General features: G+C 41.7%; 1 protein-coding gene across 1 annotated transcript in view; it reads left to right on the top strand.

The window, feature by feature from the left end:
• slkb (STE20-like kinase b) overlaps positions 1-16,724 on the top strand; it is a 20,891-nt gene continuing 4,167 nt past the window's right edge. The window contains exons 1-12 of the mRNA XM_044114865.1: positions 1-764; positions 3,082-3,246; positions 7,533-7,581; positions 7,824-7,973; positions 8,846-8,918; positions 10,198-10,392; positions 10,463-10,544; positions 12,390-12,521; positions 14,047-14,763; positions 14,838-14,968; positions 15,072-15,195; positions 16,094-16,273. Coding sequence (XP_043970800.1) covers positions 591-764; positions 3,082-3,246; positions 7,533-7,581; positions 7,824-7,973; positions 8,846-8,918; positions 10,198-10,392; positions 10,463-10,544; positions 12,390-12,521; positions 14,047-14,763; positions 14,838-14,968; positions 15,072-15,195; positions 16,094-16,273 — 2,172 coding nt within the window. The 5' untranslated portion in view covers positions 1-590. The remainder of the gene's footprint in view (positions 765-3,081; positions 3,247-7,532; positions 7,582-7,823; positions 7,974-8,845; positions 8,919-10,197; positions 10,393-10,462; positions 10,545-12,389; positions 12,522-14,046; positions 14,764-14,837; positions 14,969-15,071; positions 15,196-16,093; positions 16,274-16,724) is intronic.

The raw sequence follows: 16,724 nt of genomic DNA on the forward strand, positions 1-16,724 counted from the left end.
GAAAAGAAACCGGGGGCACGCGCTGTGGTGTGCGTGAACGCGCTCGGTCACTAAATCCGCTACGAGGCACCAAGCAGCCCGACCCGCTCCGGAAAAAGATGACCGTTTTAACGACTTTAACGAACACTAAACCGTGGATAAACTGCGTTTATTGGTGTCTTTTTAGACTGTATTGAGGGACTTTTGTCGAAAACAACGTGAGGATTTGGACAGTGCTTGTTTTTTGGGGGGGATTTTTGTCTTTTGTATGTGTGTGTTTTTTTGTTGAAGAAAGAGACCCACAGACAGACTGGGTTGTCGGGCCAGTTGGAACAACGACGAGATTCCCGAAACAGTTACTTTTTTAAGAAAGAAGAAAAAAATTATACACATTTTACTTGCTGCAAAACGGTTAAGATTTTAGTGGTTATTTTTCTGTGTGTACAAAGAGTTTATATTATGAGTGAAATAGCCACTGGGTAGACTGGTCAGATTGGTGTCAAAGGCTAAGCTAAGGTTTGGTTCTGGACTGTTATGGAAGCTTTTGAGTTTGTATTCCCAATGGGACAATATTAACCTGCTCCAAACCTGCAGTTTTGTCTTACTCCTTAATGAACTTTCAAGCAGGAGACATTATGTCGTTTTTTAATTTCCGTAAGATATTTAAACTGGGAGTGGAGAAGAAGAAGAAGCAATACGAACATGTGCGCAGGGATGAAAACCCAGAGGAGATTTGGGAAATAGTTGGAGAACTGGGAGATGGAGCGTTCGGAAAAGTTTTTAAGGTTGGTTTCCTCTTGACTTTTGTACATTTGTTTTATTTTATGTCAGTGTTATTATTTAAAAATGCCAACCTTCATTTCAATAATTCATAATTTAAAGCTGCTAACATAACGTTTCTGTGAATTCAATCAAACCCAGGTTAAATATAGTTATTACCTGTAGAACACATCATGGTCAGGGGTTCTATTTGTTTGGTAATTTTAGAGAAATAATTTAATCAAAATAAAATCTACTCCCCAATCTACACGTCTCTGGTGGCATTGTAGAAGGCATGAAGCAAATGATGAGTTTTTTGAGCATTTCTGTTTGTATGTCTTTATTTGTTCCACTTTATTAGCAAAGTACCAGGTAAACTGAAGTGGAAAAGTCAGATTTTAGTATCAAAGATCAACAAGCGGTTTCATTTAGGTTATTTTAAAGTCAACAATTATTCTAACAATTCTTCCTGCATCACCTGCTACCTGCACTGAGAATAATCACCAGGCAGACTTATAATAACCCCAATGCTAACATTTAGCCCTACCAGAGCAACATATCATCAACACCACAAACAGAAAGTACAAAAGAAAATCCAATTACTCTGCAGTCAGAAAGAGAAATATTATTCAGGTAAGCTCAGACTGAGGGTGGCGTCACCATGCTGGAAAAGTATGGAGCTGTTTTGAGGGAAACCAGCAGAATATAACATTCATTCATTTTATGAATGAAGAATATGCACAAAAATCTAAACTATAAAACAAAAACCCATTTTCATTTTATAAATGGAGTGGAGGGCGTGCCGTGGTGGTGTAGGGGATAGGGCGACCCGCATTTGGAGGCCTTGAGTCCTCTAAATCAATCTCTTGTCGCGGGTTCGATTCCTGGACCCGGCAACATTTGCTGCATGTTTTCCTCCCCCTTTCCTGTCAGTCTACTTTCATATAAGGGACACTAGAGCCCACAAAAAGACCCCCTGGAGGGGAGAAAAACTTAAATAAATGGATTGGAAATTTGGGAAATAGTTGGAGAACTGGAAGATGAAGCATTCAGCAAAGTTGCCGAATGCTTCATCTCATCTGCACATTTGTTTTCTTTTATGACAATGTTTTTATTTAAAATTGCCCACCTTTTTTAAGAGATTTGTATTTGTTAGTTCTGATGACGATCATTGTCTTCTCAACCCTCCAGTCAGTTAAGGCAGAATGCCGTTCACTCTGAGCCAGGTTCTGGTTCTGAGCCAGGTTCTGGTTCTGCTGGAGGTTTCTTCCTGTTACAGGGGAGATTTCCTCTCCACTGTTGCAACATGCACGCTCTGTATGAGGGATTGCTGCAAAGACACAAATCACGTTAATGTCTATTTTCGCTCTTCAGTGACGGCATTTTATATCCAAGACTCAATAACTTTTTGTATTCTTAAATAAAATGATGGAATTATAGGATGCACATTTCTTCTTGATTATTTGTTTTAGATATGATTTATTCTGTTTTGACTTGTTACAAAAATGGTAGAAAAAAATCAGTTCAGTCACATATATGGTCAATAACAGTTTTATTTATTTATTTTAGCATTTATTATTTGATTATTTTTTTAACGTATAATAGTGTTTTAATTTGTGGCCAAACCTGCCCTATTTAAGGATGTGAGAATATGGAATAAAAAGATCCTCAGACTGTAAAGTAGCATTATTAAACAAATAAGTAAAACCTACAAAGTAATATCCACAATTAAAAAAAAAAAAATCAGTTTTTGATATTAATAGTTTTTTGTATTCATTTGGAGTAATTTAAAAAAATCTTTTAATTACAATATTTATGTAATTTTGAATAAAATGTATTTCCATTGGACAGTAAAGAGGCATTTAAAGTTAGAGCAGTGCAATATTTGGACAACATGACGTTATGATGGCTCATATTTCCAGCTGCAGTCAGGTGAGAAGAGCCTACAAATTATATAATTATCCAGAAATATTAAACTCTGCCGTTCCAACTCCATGCCTCTGTCTGCTTCACAGTGAAGCTCACACTGTAAGCTGCAGAAGTGATGGGAGTTTATTAAGTTTTAAATGCTGTTGATAGCTCACTGTGGAGCTGTGAATCAGCAGGAAGTGGCTGCATCCCATATCGCAGCGGCGACTTCATTGAGTACATCCTGTCTGCTGAGGAGCCAAAACAGTCCGAAGGAATTTCCACTTCAACACCACGTATAGTGAGGGATTTTACACTGTTGTTACCGTCCTACTGGCTCTGATGGTTCTGGCATGTGTGTGTTTTTTGTATAACCTGCCTGAACCTTGTATAAAGAAAGGAATAAGGATTAAATTGATGTGTTTTCATCTTCAGGCTCAGAACAAGCAGACGGGCGTCCTCGCTGCTGCCAAAGTCATCGATACGAAGACAGAGGAGGAGCTGGAGGACTACATGGTGGAGATCGACATCCTGGCCTCCTGCGATCATCAGAACATCGTCAAACTGCTGGACGCTTTTTACTACGAGAGCAAGCTGTGGGTGAGTGACTGGTTCAGCACCATTTCCTCTTATCCAAAACCTCAACAATGGGAAGGAAAATACTTCAAAAAGATTAGTTTGGCTTTTTGAATGAAGGTTTTGTAAAGCAAATGTTAGTAATGCTTTATTCATCTGAAGAATGTCATTTCACCTCAAGCTTGTTAGAAAAGTAAAAAATCTGACAAGCTGCATCAATAGGATTTGGTTTGTTGTCAACATGCTCATGTTCAAATGAAAACATTCTGCTACAGGAAAGGGAACTTTGCTTCAAAGCAAACAGATCCAAGCCTCCTATGATAATAATTACTGCAGGCCATTATCTTTCAGATGCAATGAGTTCTTTAACCTGATGCAATGAGTAGCTTCTCATTTCTTACGCAAGCATGTAAAAGACACACCCTGTGGCTGAGGAAAAGATGTCGGTCTGTTTGAGAGGATCAGATCACTTCCATCCAGCAGAGGCAGAAACAACTAAAACTGGGCTGAGAACTGTCCAATACATTTTCAAAACCTTGAAGGAAAGTGTAGAACCAGGACCTCATGCTTAAAATGGAATTCAGAAAAATTTAATTGTGGATAAAGTATAACTAAAGTAATGGATTTCAAACAGGGATGCACCGACTGCAGTTTTCTGTCCAATCAGTGATTACCGATTTCCAAAAATCCTGACCTGCCGATTTTGATTTTGACTGATACCAATTTTTTTTGTCTGAAATGTTGTTAAATTTAGCAAGAAAGTCGCTGAGTTGGTAACAGTGGGGTGACTATTGTTAACGTGCAGACATGAGCTGGTGGTCCGGTCTGTCGGTCAAACCTCTCTCACAGGAGAACAGGACAGTGTTTGATTTTTAGACGTTTGCTGAGGTTGATAAGACCAGCTTCACACTTGAGTATCGGCCGATCTCCCAAAATTAAGGAAATCAACGTCAATAAATCAGTGTACTCCTAATTTCAAGGGACCCTAACCATCGTCTTTCAGGAAGAAATGTGGTTAGGAAAAAAAAACTGAATGTTGGTGATAGGTGAGCACTTCAAAGCTTTATCAAATGAAAAAAGGACAACAGTAGAACTCAGAATGGTGTAAAAGTGACAATAAGAGCACATTGTGAAGGGAAGTCAAGGAGTTGGGACTGAACATAATCCATAAGAAAACCTCTAATCAGCGAGGCTGGAGAAAAAGGTTTCAATCTCCAAGGTAGCATGAAGATTGGTTTCTGGAGAATACATATTTAGAAGATGGTGGACTGTATGAAAACTGTCAGAAAGGTCAAACAGAGAACAAAACAACAAAATGGACGACAGTTTTGGGATGTCACTGTTTTTATTATCAATCTGGAAGACAAAGAGGAGGATGAGGAAAAGCTGCTCCATGTCTGTGGGAGCATCAAACGGCACCGTTTACTCAGACCTTTTCAGACGCTGCTCTATTTCCATCGTAGGTCATCTTTGTTTGTGACAGAGCTAAATGTGTTGGTGGTGAGCCTGTCACTGAACCGCCAACCACCAGTTTAAACTCCCGACCAGAGTTTTCCTTCCTGGATGGAAGACATTGCTGGGGCTCTCCTAGTTATCAGGTTAAAACCATCTCATTTCCAGTAAAGGCTGGAATTCTTTTTTCTATGTATGAAGGAAAGGTTTATATAATAAAACACATAAAAAAAGAAAACAAAAAAGGAAAAGGACTCAACAGCTGTCCAGCAGTCTGTATCAGCAGGAGGGAAGCAGCAGCTTCATGTTCCTCTTCTTTTTTCTGCAGGGACAAATCTGCTTCAGACTGAATGACTTATTGGTCCATTTGGGTGGAAGACAATCAGTTCAGTATCTTCACAGCTTTTTCCAGTTAAATTAATTAATCATATATCAAATATGAATAATTGGATAGTTTGTGTTGCGCAAACATTCATCCCGTCTCCCTGTCTTTACGTTGCATCATCTGATAAAAAAATATTGTGAAATTCCTTTTTCTTTTATTTTTTTTTATTACTGCTGCATTGTGGGATAAAATGTGGTTAAAGTTCACATGAGCTGCAGCAACAAGCAGCTTTAGGAGCTGTTAATCATCATACCAGTTTATAATCTGTTCGCTCTGAACATGAGACTTTTGTTTTTCATTTTCTTACTCGTTCCTTTAAAACATTAATCTGATTTTTTTCATGTCTAATATTTCACTTGTATCTCTTATTGTTTGTCCTCATATATTAATATCCAGCCTGAGAGGTTAGCAGACTTGGACTGAAAGAAACAGAAACAGTAACAGAGCTTTCTTTTTTCTACCATGCAAATAATCTGAGTGTGACAGGTCAAAGGGCAGATATACTGAACAGGAGATGACACAGAAACATCACCATGGCGCTCCTGTGAGTCAGCACACAAACAGCTGAAAAGGCATTCTGAACGCTGTTAACCCTCATGATCAGCTGGTGTTTCATTTCAGTGCTGTGTTGAGCGCTCTGCCCTTTTCCTCCCCATTGTCCTCCAAACAATAAGCTCATTCTGATGGAGGTAGAGTTTTCTCCTTTTCCTCCTCATGTCGCACCTGTTCATGCAAAGAGGAGACTGACTCTAGTACGTTTCCTTCTCCTGATGAAAGACTTTATTCTGTGAAAACCCCAGAGGCGGCCGCTTCACGGCTGTTACTGCGCTGCGTTTCCTCACTGCTACATCTCTGTCATTCCAGTCGCTGCTCTTCTCCACAACATTTCAGGTGAAATCACCTTCAACCACATCCGCCCTCTTTGTGTCACATGAATGACTTGGAAAACAAGTGGTCACTGTTCTAAATGGAGTTCAGTGTGAATGTGTCAAATAAACAAGTGGGGAGGAAGCCGCAGCCCTGGCCTGTGGTTCCTCTGTTCACGCTGCTGCGTTGAATAGCCTCTGGCGGCCATTGTGCCGCAGCAGAGCCTCTAAAACAACAGAGGAACACCAGAAGCAGCCAGGAGCGCTCTAAGACAGGGGTGGTGTGTGGCCTGGAGCGTCTTTGTTGTTGGAAGTGGGGTGGTCCTGAAAATCTCAAGTGAGCTCAGGAATTCCACTGAAGCTTTTCCTTGTTGTTGTTAGGAGTTTGTCACTTTCTATTTAAAAGCCGGCTGACCATATCAAACACTTCGGCACATGTGTAAACCACAAAAGGTTTCTAATTTTGCAGAAGTGTAACTTTACTTCTCTTTTATTCAGATAGTAACACTCGGCCAATATTTCTCAATCTCATTGTGGGCCGGAGGCGGTGTGAATGTTGTGCTGCTCAGTAGAAACTCCAGATGCTGCAGAAGGCTCTCCGTTCATACAAACTGTAATCCTATCAGCAGCAGAGGGCCTGAGGTCTGGCAGTGTGGAAAGCCTCAATCCTCTTACGTCAGCCGCCACACTGAAGCCTCTGAATGCCTTTAAGACTGTTTCATTCATGAATACTGGGTGGTGGTTCGTTCCCACATTGTTTCAGCCAATGTTTGGTTGTTTTTGTATTTTTAGCTCCAGAAGGTTCTAGGAAGAAATGAATATTTCTGTTTGAAACCAGCAACAGTTTCTGTCTTATGGTTCAGCTGCATTCTGAGTCACCGAAGCTCCTTTTTCCAAGTGATTACCCTGAAGCCTAAAATCCTGCAGTTTCAATCAGAGTTGCACGAAATTGGGGAAAAAATCTGGAATTACAATATTTTCTATCCCTAAGATATTTATTACGATATAAAAAACAGGAATTTTGAATAGCTGACCTGAGTAGCACCTTGTATGCTGTAAATAATTAATCTGCACTGATCTTATCTTTCCTTGTGAATGTTGCAGGTATTGTTGTCTGTATTTGAGAGTTATTGTTACTGTAAGGGCTGCACAGTATTCCTCTGTAAATATTACACTTTATAACAAGTTTATAACAGTTGAGATGTGTTAGCCAACTGCTGCCCAAACAGTCCTTTGCATCTACAACGACGTTTTGAAGAAGCTTTGATGACATGAGTTTAATTTGCCTTTAGGATAAATAGAGTACTTTTGGTTTGAATTGAAATAATTATTTATTTTATTCCTGACAAACTTACAAATTTGCTAAATAAAATCCTTCACATGTAAGAAACTACTTCAACAACCATTCTGAAGATACTGGAGAGGTCACTTGTGGACAATTAAAGGTTATTTTGGGCACACTCAATAGTCTGGTTATATATAAAAAAAAAAGCTGTTAAAGTAGGGCTAAGGTCAAATCTTCTATGAGCTTGATGTGTGTTGTATTTGAAGTAAAGCACATGTTAGGAAGCTAAAGCTGGTCCTGTGTTTTCTCCTGTCGTTGGCAGATCCTCATAGAGTTCTGTGCAGGAGGGGCAGTGGATGCCGTCATGCTCGGTGAGTCAGCAGTTCCACCTTTTATCACAGGTTGTTTCACCAACAGGGAAACGGCTCGAACCGGCAGCGAAAGTGAAAAAAGGCCTCAGCGGACCACCCACATGGTCGCTTTCTTCCTTGCTTTCTGCAAGACTTTAATTGTGGTTTAGGCCGTATCGCCTCCTATAATTAGGCTACATTAGCATGCCATGCTGAGCTGATTTAAAGCACATGCTCATGGCAACCGTCCCTCTTCTGTGCAGAGCTGGAGAGACCCCTGACCGAGCCGCAGATCCGGGTGGTGTGTAAGCAGACCTTGCAGGCGCTCGTCTACCTTCACGAAAACAAAATCATCCACAGAGACTTGAAGGCCGGCAACATCCTCCTCACTCTGGACGGAGATGTGAAGCTGGGTAAGAGCCAGCTGGTGACAGCGCCATGACGTCCCGTGTTGTAAACAACGGCTCTGTTCTTCACATGAATCCAACCTCCACCAACAGATACTGCAAATATTTACCAATAATTCAACATTTTAGATACCTGATATACTCTTGTGATGTTTTCCTCAAATGGTTACTTAATTATTTCATTTTTAAAACAAAGGGTTAGGTCATAAACACAGTTCTGCCACTTCAGTAGTTTTTAACTCCCATTATTTTAGCCTTGGTCATTTAGACCCATAGTATGTTCATGTGACGCCTTTCCAGTGGTTTATCTCAAGCATCTGGACTAAATAGAAGAAAGAATATTGGCCTGTCTAGCTTCGTGCTCATTTGTACAAACTGAACACTTTCATCTATCAGTAATAATAGCTGATAAAACCTTAAATACAGTTTAAAGAATCAACTTTTTCATGGCTCAGTCAGAATCCAGAAAATCTACTTTAGGAAACCAGAATGAGCAAATATTACCAAGATAGGAAATACTGACAGACTCTTACCAAATAAATACAGAATCAACCACAGAGAAACCTAAAGATTCAGACTATTTAATAATAAGAGCTTCGAATGAATCGTGACGCCTCAGTATCTTATTGGTTTGTGGCTTTCCTGTTCGGCATCCATCATTTGATGCTGCTGACCACAGAAGTTGCAGTAATGCAGGTTTATTCAGAGTGGCATGAGTCATGGTGAAATAATACACTGCAGACATTTTGTCCAATGACATAACACACACAGAGTTGTCCGGGTATCTGCCTGCAGAAAAATCAGACTGTTGCTTTCACATGACCCAAAGTCTCCCGATTCAGTTATTCTGACTCATTTCTGGGTTTTGTGGCTTTCAGCTGATTTTGGCGTGTCGGCCAAAAACACAAAGACGCTTCAGCGGAGAGATTCTTTCATTGGAACGCCTTACTGGTAAGTGGAGGAATAATTCCTCTATTTTAATGCAACATTTTATAAAAAATAAACTTCCCAGAAAACACAGAGCTGCACAGAAGCATTTATGAGCTTTTTTATAAGCTTCTATGTATTTCATTAGGCTTCTATGTGTTTGAAAGTTGTCCATAGGTGTGAGGAAGAAGAAAAATTATACAAAGTTTTTGAGTTTTTTATTTTTTTTTTATTTTGTTTTGCAATATAGATCTGATAAGTTTTCTGTGCCTGCTTGAGTCAAACCTTTGTCCAATTATACCTAAAAATTATATGCAGCATCCAGCAGGTTTTCTGTCATGTCTGATGTGTATTTAGCTTCATCTTCCCATCAACTCCGAGCAGCTTTCAGCGTTTCACACCAGTTATGGAAAACAACAATTATCTCAAACAGAACATTGACCACAGCTGGACAGTTTCTCATTTCTTCATTACTTTCCAGTTCTTCCAAGACGCATGCAGTTTGCAGGGCTGCAGAATTGCAGTTATTCTGCTCCAAACACGGACGCATATTTTCCTGACGTTGGTCATGACTAAACTCCTCCACTCTGAGCAGCTCTCTGATAACAGGCGACATCTCCACTGGAACAACGCAGTAGTTGAGATGTTGTTGTTTGGAGATTTGCACACATCAATACATGCATTGAGCTACCAATCAAATTGTTAGTACACAATACACGGGAAGAACCTGAGTGATCTGCTAACGGAGACGAATCTGAGCAGGACAGAGTGGAGAAGAACCTGTTAAAGAACCGGAGAGGCTTGAGAGCAGCCTACCCTCATCCCAGCAGATCATGGCCTGATCCTGAGGTTCTCAGTGACATAACACACTCCCTCCTCTCCGCCACCTCCATCATATTGATGAACACCATAAAGAGGACTGGTGGACAGAGGGCAGCCCTGACCGGGTCCAACTGGAAACAGACTTGACTTGGTGCCAAGAAGCAGCTCTACAAGGAGTGGATATCCCTTAAAGATTAGAACCAGTTTTTATCCATCAGCCATCACTATGCTGAATGCTGCTAAGTGGTCAATTTGGTCAGTGGTCAGTTTTCAGTTAGTTTTTTTTATCAAGGGATAAATGCTATATAAGCAATTATTTATAATCTGTTGTTTTAGGTGAGACATTGTTTTTATCTGGAGAGTTGCACCCAAATGTTGTACAATGTTGTACAAAGAAAAAGCCCAGCACACATTTCAGATTTTAATTTGTTAAAACATTTTAATAAAACATGAAAGTTGAAGGTTGGATGAATGTTTTCAGGATGGCCCCTGAGGTGGTGATGTGTGAGACCTCCAAGGACCGTCCATACGACTACAAGGCCGACATCTGGTCGCTGGGGGTCACCTTAATCGAGCTGGCGCAGGTCGAGCCCCCCAACCACGAGATGAACCCCATGAGAGTCCTGCTGAAGATCGCAAAGGCCGACCCACCCACACTGATGCAGCCGTCGCGCTGGTGAGTTGCCATGTTTCTGTTTGACGGCTGAGTGAACGGCTGAATGAATGTTTGGGTTTTCTCTGCCCAGGTCTCCAGAGTTCAGCGACTTCCTGAAACGTTGCCTGGACAAGAACCTGGACAGCAGATGGACTGCAGCGCAGCTTCTTCAGGTACCGTCTGTCCAAAACTAAATCTCTCAATGTGTGATTATCCCAAATACCTGGCCACTTCTAAGCCACTTCCTCCCCCACCTCCACACATGCACCACCTGCCATCAGAACGCAGTTAAACATGTTGAGCTGCTCTGTACGCTCTGAGCCGTCTGTCCCAGTAGGACTGACACTCATCCCTCTGCCGGAGCTGACGTCAGCAGAGCAGGCTTTGCTTTTTCCGTGGGGTTTAAGGTGCTAAACCAGAGCCGCTCATTCACTCAGTGTGCAGACAGGCAGGCCAGCCGGACGCATTTTACCTCATTCACACTGGGAAAATCATAGTACTTCACAGACGACGCAATGGGCTTAAAAATACAAAACAGCGGCCTGCCGCCAATGAAGGTCCTGATATCCAAGAAGCTTCACATCATCAGGCCTGCCATAGAATACATGCAGCAGATTTCTAAACCGAAGAAGGTGAGACTGTGTTTAAATCTTGCATTTTGCTGATGGATTGAAATGGTTTTACTGTTACATGTAGGCAGATGAAGGTTAAGGTTGGTGTTGAACACTCAGCTGGTCATGCATAATGTGTTTGAGCTGTTATCAAGAGTCTTAAACTTTGAGCCGTTTGCATCTGTAACTGGGATCAGTTTACAGTAATAGAATAATAGTTTTTATATCCATGCACACAAATCAGAAGGTTGAAACAGAACTTCTCAGATTTGTTATCAATGAATGGAAAGTAAAGAAAAAAGATTAGTAATAGCAGCTTCTGCATTTCTCTTTGCAGACGCTCAGACTGAAATATTTACTGCTTGATGATTTGACCTTCTAGTGAATCACTAAGATTTGGTTGTAAAACCTCTGTTTCCAAAAACGGCTTCACATCTGTACTGCATGGAGTCAACCAGCTTCTGCTACCTCTGAACTGGGTTTCCAGCCCAGGACAGAAACGTCAGTTTTAATGTTACTTGAGGCACAACAATTGCAGTTTCTGGCTGAAAAAAATCTGCCAATACAGATTTTTATTTATTTATGTTTTTTGTCAGAATAGTTGCTAAATATAGCGATGAAGTTAGCAACAGTGGGGTGCCTATTGTCGTCGTCAGCCATGTCTAACGGAGCAAAAGAGGACAGTGGCTGATTTTCAGACCTTTGCCGAGGTAGATAAGATCTATTTCACTTGTAAGAATCGACCAAAATCTTAAAATTAAGAACATCTGGGCCAATTTATCAGCACAGACCTAGATGTCGACCCACTTCACTTCAGCTTTACGCTGGTTTGAGTTTAGTGTTTGGGGTCATCAGACAAACAAAAATGTTGCTCCATTTTGCCTTTAACATGTTCTTAAGCAAATCATAGTCTCTTCTCATCATGTTATTTTCTATCATGGGTTTTTTGTTGGGGCATCTTGATTATTTTCACATTATTCTAATTGTTTGAGTGTTTACAGCAGGGGTCTCAAACTCCAGTCCTCCAGTCGCAGTCCTGCAGTTTTTATATGTGCCGCAGGTACAAAACACTGGAAAGAAATGGCTTAATTACCTCCACCTGTAGATCAGTTCTCCAGGGTCTTAATTATTCTATTCAGGTGCTGCAGCAGAGGCACATCTAAAAGTTGCAGGACTGCGGCGCTCGAGGACTGGAGTTTGAGACCCCTGGTTTACAGCAGCTGATCATTGACTGAGTCTTTGAGTTTGGTTTCCATTTCCTGCAGTTCTTTTTACGTTTCCGTCTCCAGTCAAATTTTCAGTCAGTTTTCAATCAATTTCCAGGCATTATTCATTGCTTATGAACAATGCCTGGAATGACCTTGGTTTTTATCTACCAACAACCCTTCGGTCTTGTCTTGTGTGCAGCATTCGTTCGTCTCGACTGTGACTGACAGCCGGCCGCTGAGGGAGCTGATAGCCGAGGCGAAGGCTGAGGTCACTGAGGAGATCGAAGAGCACAAAGAGGAAGAGGAGGAGGAAGAGACCGAGGCACATCTGGTGAGTAGATATTTACATCAAAGTCTATTTTACTGGAGATTTATGACGTGGAAAAAAGAGTCTAGCTGAGTGTTAATATTTGATACTTTTCACTCATAACTCAAGAGTATTTTAACTGTATTAAAAACAAAATGCTAAATATCTATTGTGACTGTAAGATCTGTTGATTTTACCATAATAGAAACGGCTAAAGTCTCATATTCAATATGGAGGCAGGGAGATTAAACAGTTTATGTCTCAAAGTACCACCAGCTGTCCAAAAATCTTCTCTTTATGATCAAAACAAAACCAGAATTGGTTTAGAAGTATGCCTTCTGTTTGAAACAGAAACTAAAATCCAACAGGAATTCAAAAAGACTCAAGTTCAGTGTTTGTTGAGTTTTGAAAATGAAGTATGCAGAAAGAGCATTGTTTTTCAGATCATGATTTATGGGCTCGGCATTTCTGCTTGAAGGAAAATTAAAGATCCCAGTTATTGTTTTCATCCTCAAAAACCAAGAAGGTGCAGGACGTGGGAATGCTGCCACTACAAACACTAATTGCTCTAGTTCTGTTTCTGTATAAACATCCTTCCTGTTTGGTCACTTTGATCTCTCCATTGTTTATCATGACTGCAGCTCCTCAAGGCCGCATGAAATCCATATTGACCGGAACACAGTACCAAGCTGGCAGCGCATTAAAGTCATAAATGTTTCAACTTACTCTTTATGAGTGAAATTGTACAATGAGGATTCAGCAGTTTGAAAACAAGAAACTGAATCTAGAAGAAAATTGGTGAAAATAATAAATTTCAGACATTGAAGATCCATCCACACCAACACAGATTTTACACAAAACAGTTTCTATGCAGACCACATCTGTTTTAACTTTCTACACCAGAAACAGCAACAGCTGAGGTATTTTTGTGTCAATAAATTTTTGTGTCATCTATAAATCTTCAAACATAAGTTAAAGATCTGACTGCATGGAATCTGCTCATTCTTCAAATGTCTAAGATCAAGGTTCCTAAAATGGTTAAAATTCAATCTAAAAAACTAAGCTGATGTCTGTCTCTTAAATTTTGTCACTATTTAACCTCATATTATTTTCATTTTGTTTCTCACTAAACTTTTCTGTTAGGCAAACGTTTCAGTCTCGCTCAGTCTTCTTCATTGACTCGAGACGGTTGCTACTGCTAACTCGCTGCTAACATAGCCTTGATAGCTAACTTTTTTGCTTCTGTCATGTGTAAGTGTTAATTTTTTGCCAGTTAGCTGGACGAAGTTTGCACATTTCTGTGTAGGTGCAAGTTTTAAATTCCCTTCATAATGGTGGAGTTGGTGAAACCTGCAGGAAACCTGCAGAGGAGGTTGGATGACGTTGAAGACAGCATGAGCTGAATTGTTTAGAGAGAATGTTTTGACAGGCAGTGCTTTATCCGTGCTTGGCATGTTCCTTTGAGTCCTTAAGCTGTTACCTTTTATGTTTTGCTTTCTGCTGACTCTGCATTTATATGACAGTTGTAACTTCTGCATGGTTCCTCCAGGGCCACAAACGGGCTCCATCTGACGTCAGCGTCGCCAGCTCCGAGGACGAAAAGATCCCTCTGTCGCCCTTGGAATCAGTTCCTGAGAAGATGGAACCGATCCTACCACTTCCTTCCCCGGCCAAGCTTCCCGACTCCAACCATGTGGGGGAAACCGTCTCCACAGAGGAACCTGCTACACAGGAGCAACCACAGGAAACTCCAAACACTCCAATTCCAGAAGAACATGAAGAGAAACCTTCAGAGGAAAACGTTCCAGAGGCCGTGTCTGATGCCACTTCACCGGGGTCAGAGGCCAAACCAGACACGCCGTCCAAGGAGCTGCAGCAGCTGGAGATAGACGTGGAGGATGAAAAGGAAGTGGACACAGCCGAGGTTCCTGGGCCTCCTCAGGAGATTAACTCACCTGCTGCACCAGAAGCTAACACTCCAGCTCAGGAAGAAGAGGAAGATCGATACAAACACCTTAAGGTGACTCTAACTCTGCCTGAGCCAGAGCAGGAAGTCCTGAAGAAGGAAAATGAAGAGCAGCCCGTGGAAAAAGACAGAATGAACCTTGAAGAGGAGAAGAAGGTTCCAGATAAAGCCAAAGACGAAAAGGAGCGAGATTCTGACTCAGGAAGAGGTTCGGCTGCAGACAACAGCTCAGTAGACCTCAATCTGTCCATTTCCAGCTTCTTGTCCAAAACAAAGGAGCCTGGTTCTGTTTCTATACAGGTAAGCCTCAGAAACACACATATAAAGCCACAGCAAGACCTCTTCCTTTTTGACCTGCTTGCTGTTTTTCTCAGGACTCCAAGCGGCACAAGAAGACCCTGAAGAAAACTCGTAAGTTCATGGTGGACGGGGTGGAAGTGAGCGTCACAACATCAAAGATCGTCACTGACAACGACACCAAGAACGAGGAGATGAGATTCCTCAGGTGCTCATGTCACTTCATTCAAACCAAACATTTTTTATGCAAATAATATGAAAATGAGTTAAACTGGAAATTCTTTCTGACTTTACTGTTCCTCCTGTTGCAGGCGGCAGGAGCTGAGGGAGCTGCGTCTCCTGCAGAAGGAGGAGCAGAGAGCCCAGCAGCAGCTCAGCAACAAGCTGCAGCAGCAGAAGGAGCAGATCTACAGACGCTGTGAGCAAGAGACCACTGTGAGTCTGCACAACATTTCAGCCTTGTTTTCAAACCGGATCAGCTCCATCAGCAGCTGTAGTTTCTGTTTAGAGATAAGCACAGGGAGCCGTTTCCCCTGCTCACATGACACTGTGAACTTCCTGAACCTGGTCACCATAGCTACAAACATTTCTGTTATCACCCTAATCATCTCAGCTAAAAACTGCTGAACTTCACTGCCTCCCAGCTAACTAAAGACCCCGGGCCGGGAATCGAACCCAGGACCTTCTTGCTGCAAGGCAACAGCTCTACCAACTGCGCCACTGTGCAGCCCTAATATATGGCATATATCTGTAAATATTGGTTTTTGGCCACAACAGCAGCGCTAACCTTTTAAACTCCCAGCCTTTTTTTGAAATATCTCCCCGAAAAACAACAATCCAAAATGAATTGAATACATCTCAGGAACTACAAGGTTTAGGTTGACAGAAATCCAGGCGAACCTCACAACAAAATAAGAGTCAACGCCAAACAAAGCGTCTCTGAGCCTCAGAGCTTTCAGGTTTCTGGCCAGGCATTTAAGCAACACAGTTTCTCAGGAGCTCGTTGGTTGATTCAGATGATTGAGACGTCCATCAAATCGTCAGAGCCAATATCCACCATCATTCCCCAATCACAGCCAAGGATAGTAAAAATCCTCATCAATGAGTGAGCTGTAAACACAAACACACGTTTAGCTTATAATATCTGTTTGTCCTCCATATTAAGGAAAATCTCCAAACTTTGCTTTTCTGTTGCAATTTTACAGTTTTTCTCACTCTTTTCCTGACTTCTATCATCACAATGTTTCCTCCAACACCTCTGAGCTTCAGTGTGTCAGACAGTCTCAGAGATGTATGAGGACGGTTGAGTGATGAAGCGGTTTGTGTTGGACAGAGTAAGAAGCGTCAGTACGACCAGGAGGTGGAGAACCTGGAGCGGCAGCAGAAGCAGACCATCGAGAGGCTGGAGCAGGAGCACACCAACCGGCTGCGAGACGAGGCCAAGCGCATCAAAGCTGAGCAGGACAAGGAGCTTTCCAAGTGCCAGAACATGCTAAAGAACCGCAAGAAAGAGGTGAGTCCCAGCAGTCCACCGCTTTCACCTCCTTCTGTCACAAACAGCGCCCTCATCTGTCCTCCAGAGTTTCTGCAGCGTCTGTCTCACCAGGGCAGATTAAATCTTACACTGTCCACAGCTCTGCCACATTATAGCTCCCTCTCTTGTTCACGCCTGCCTCGCAGCAAACAGGAAGCCGGACTTTCTCCGCAGCATGTGACAATGAAATGCCTTAAAGAGGGTTTTCTGTTTCAACCCTCTCTGACTCTGGAAAATGTTTATTACATTAAATCACAGAGCCATCATTGTTCTGATGTTTGAAGCTGTTTAATGAAACCAATAGTAGTTTAAAGCCACTTCCACCAGCCTGAGTGCTCGGTGTCTGAGTGTGTGTGTGGGGGGACAGTGGAGTGTGATCCACAGTGAGTGGCTGATGTCAGGATTGAGTGGTTTGAATCGTCCTCATGGA

The sequence above is a fragment of the Gambusia affinis genome, linkage group LG04, assembly GCF_019740435.1.
Source record: "Gambusia affinis linkage group LG04, SWU_Gaff_1.0, whole genome shotgun sequence".
NCBI lineage: Eukaryota > Metazoa > Chordata > Actinopteri > Cyprinodontiformes > Poeciliidae > Gambusia > Gambusia affinis.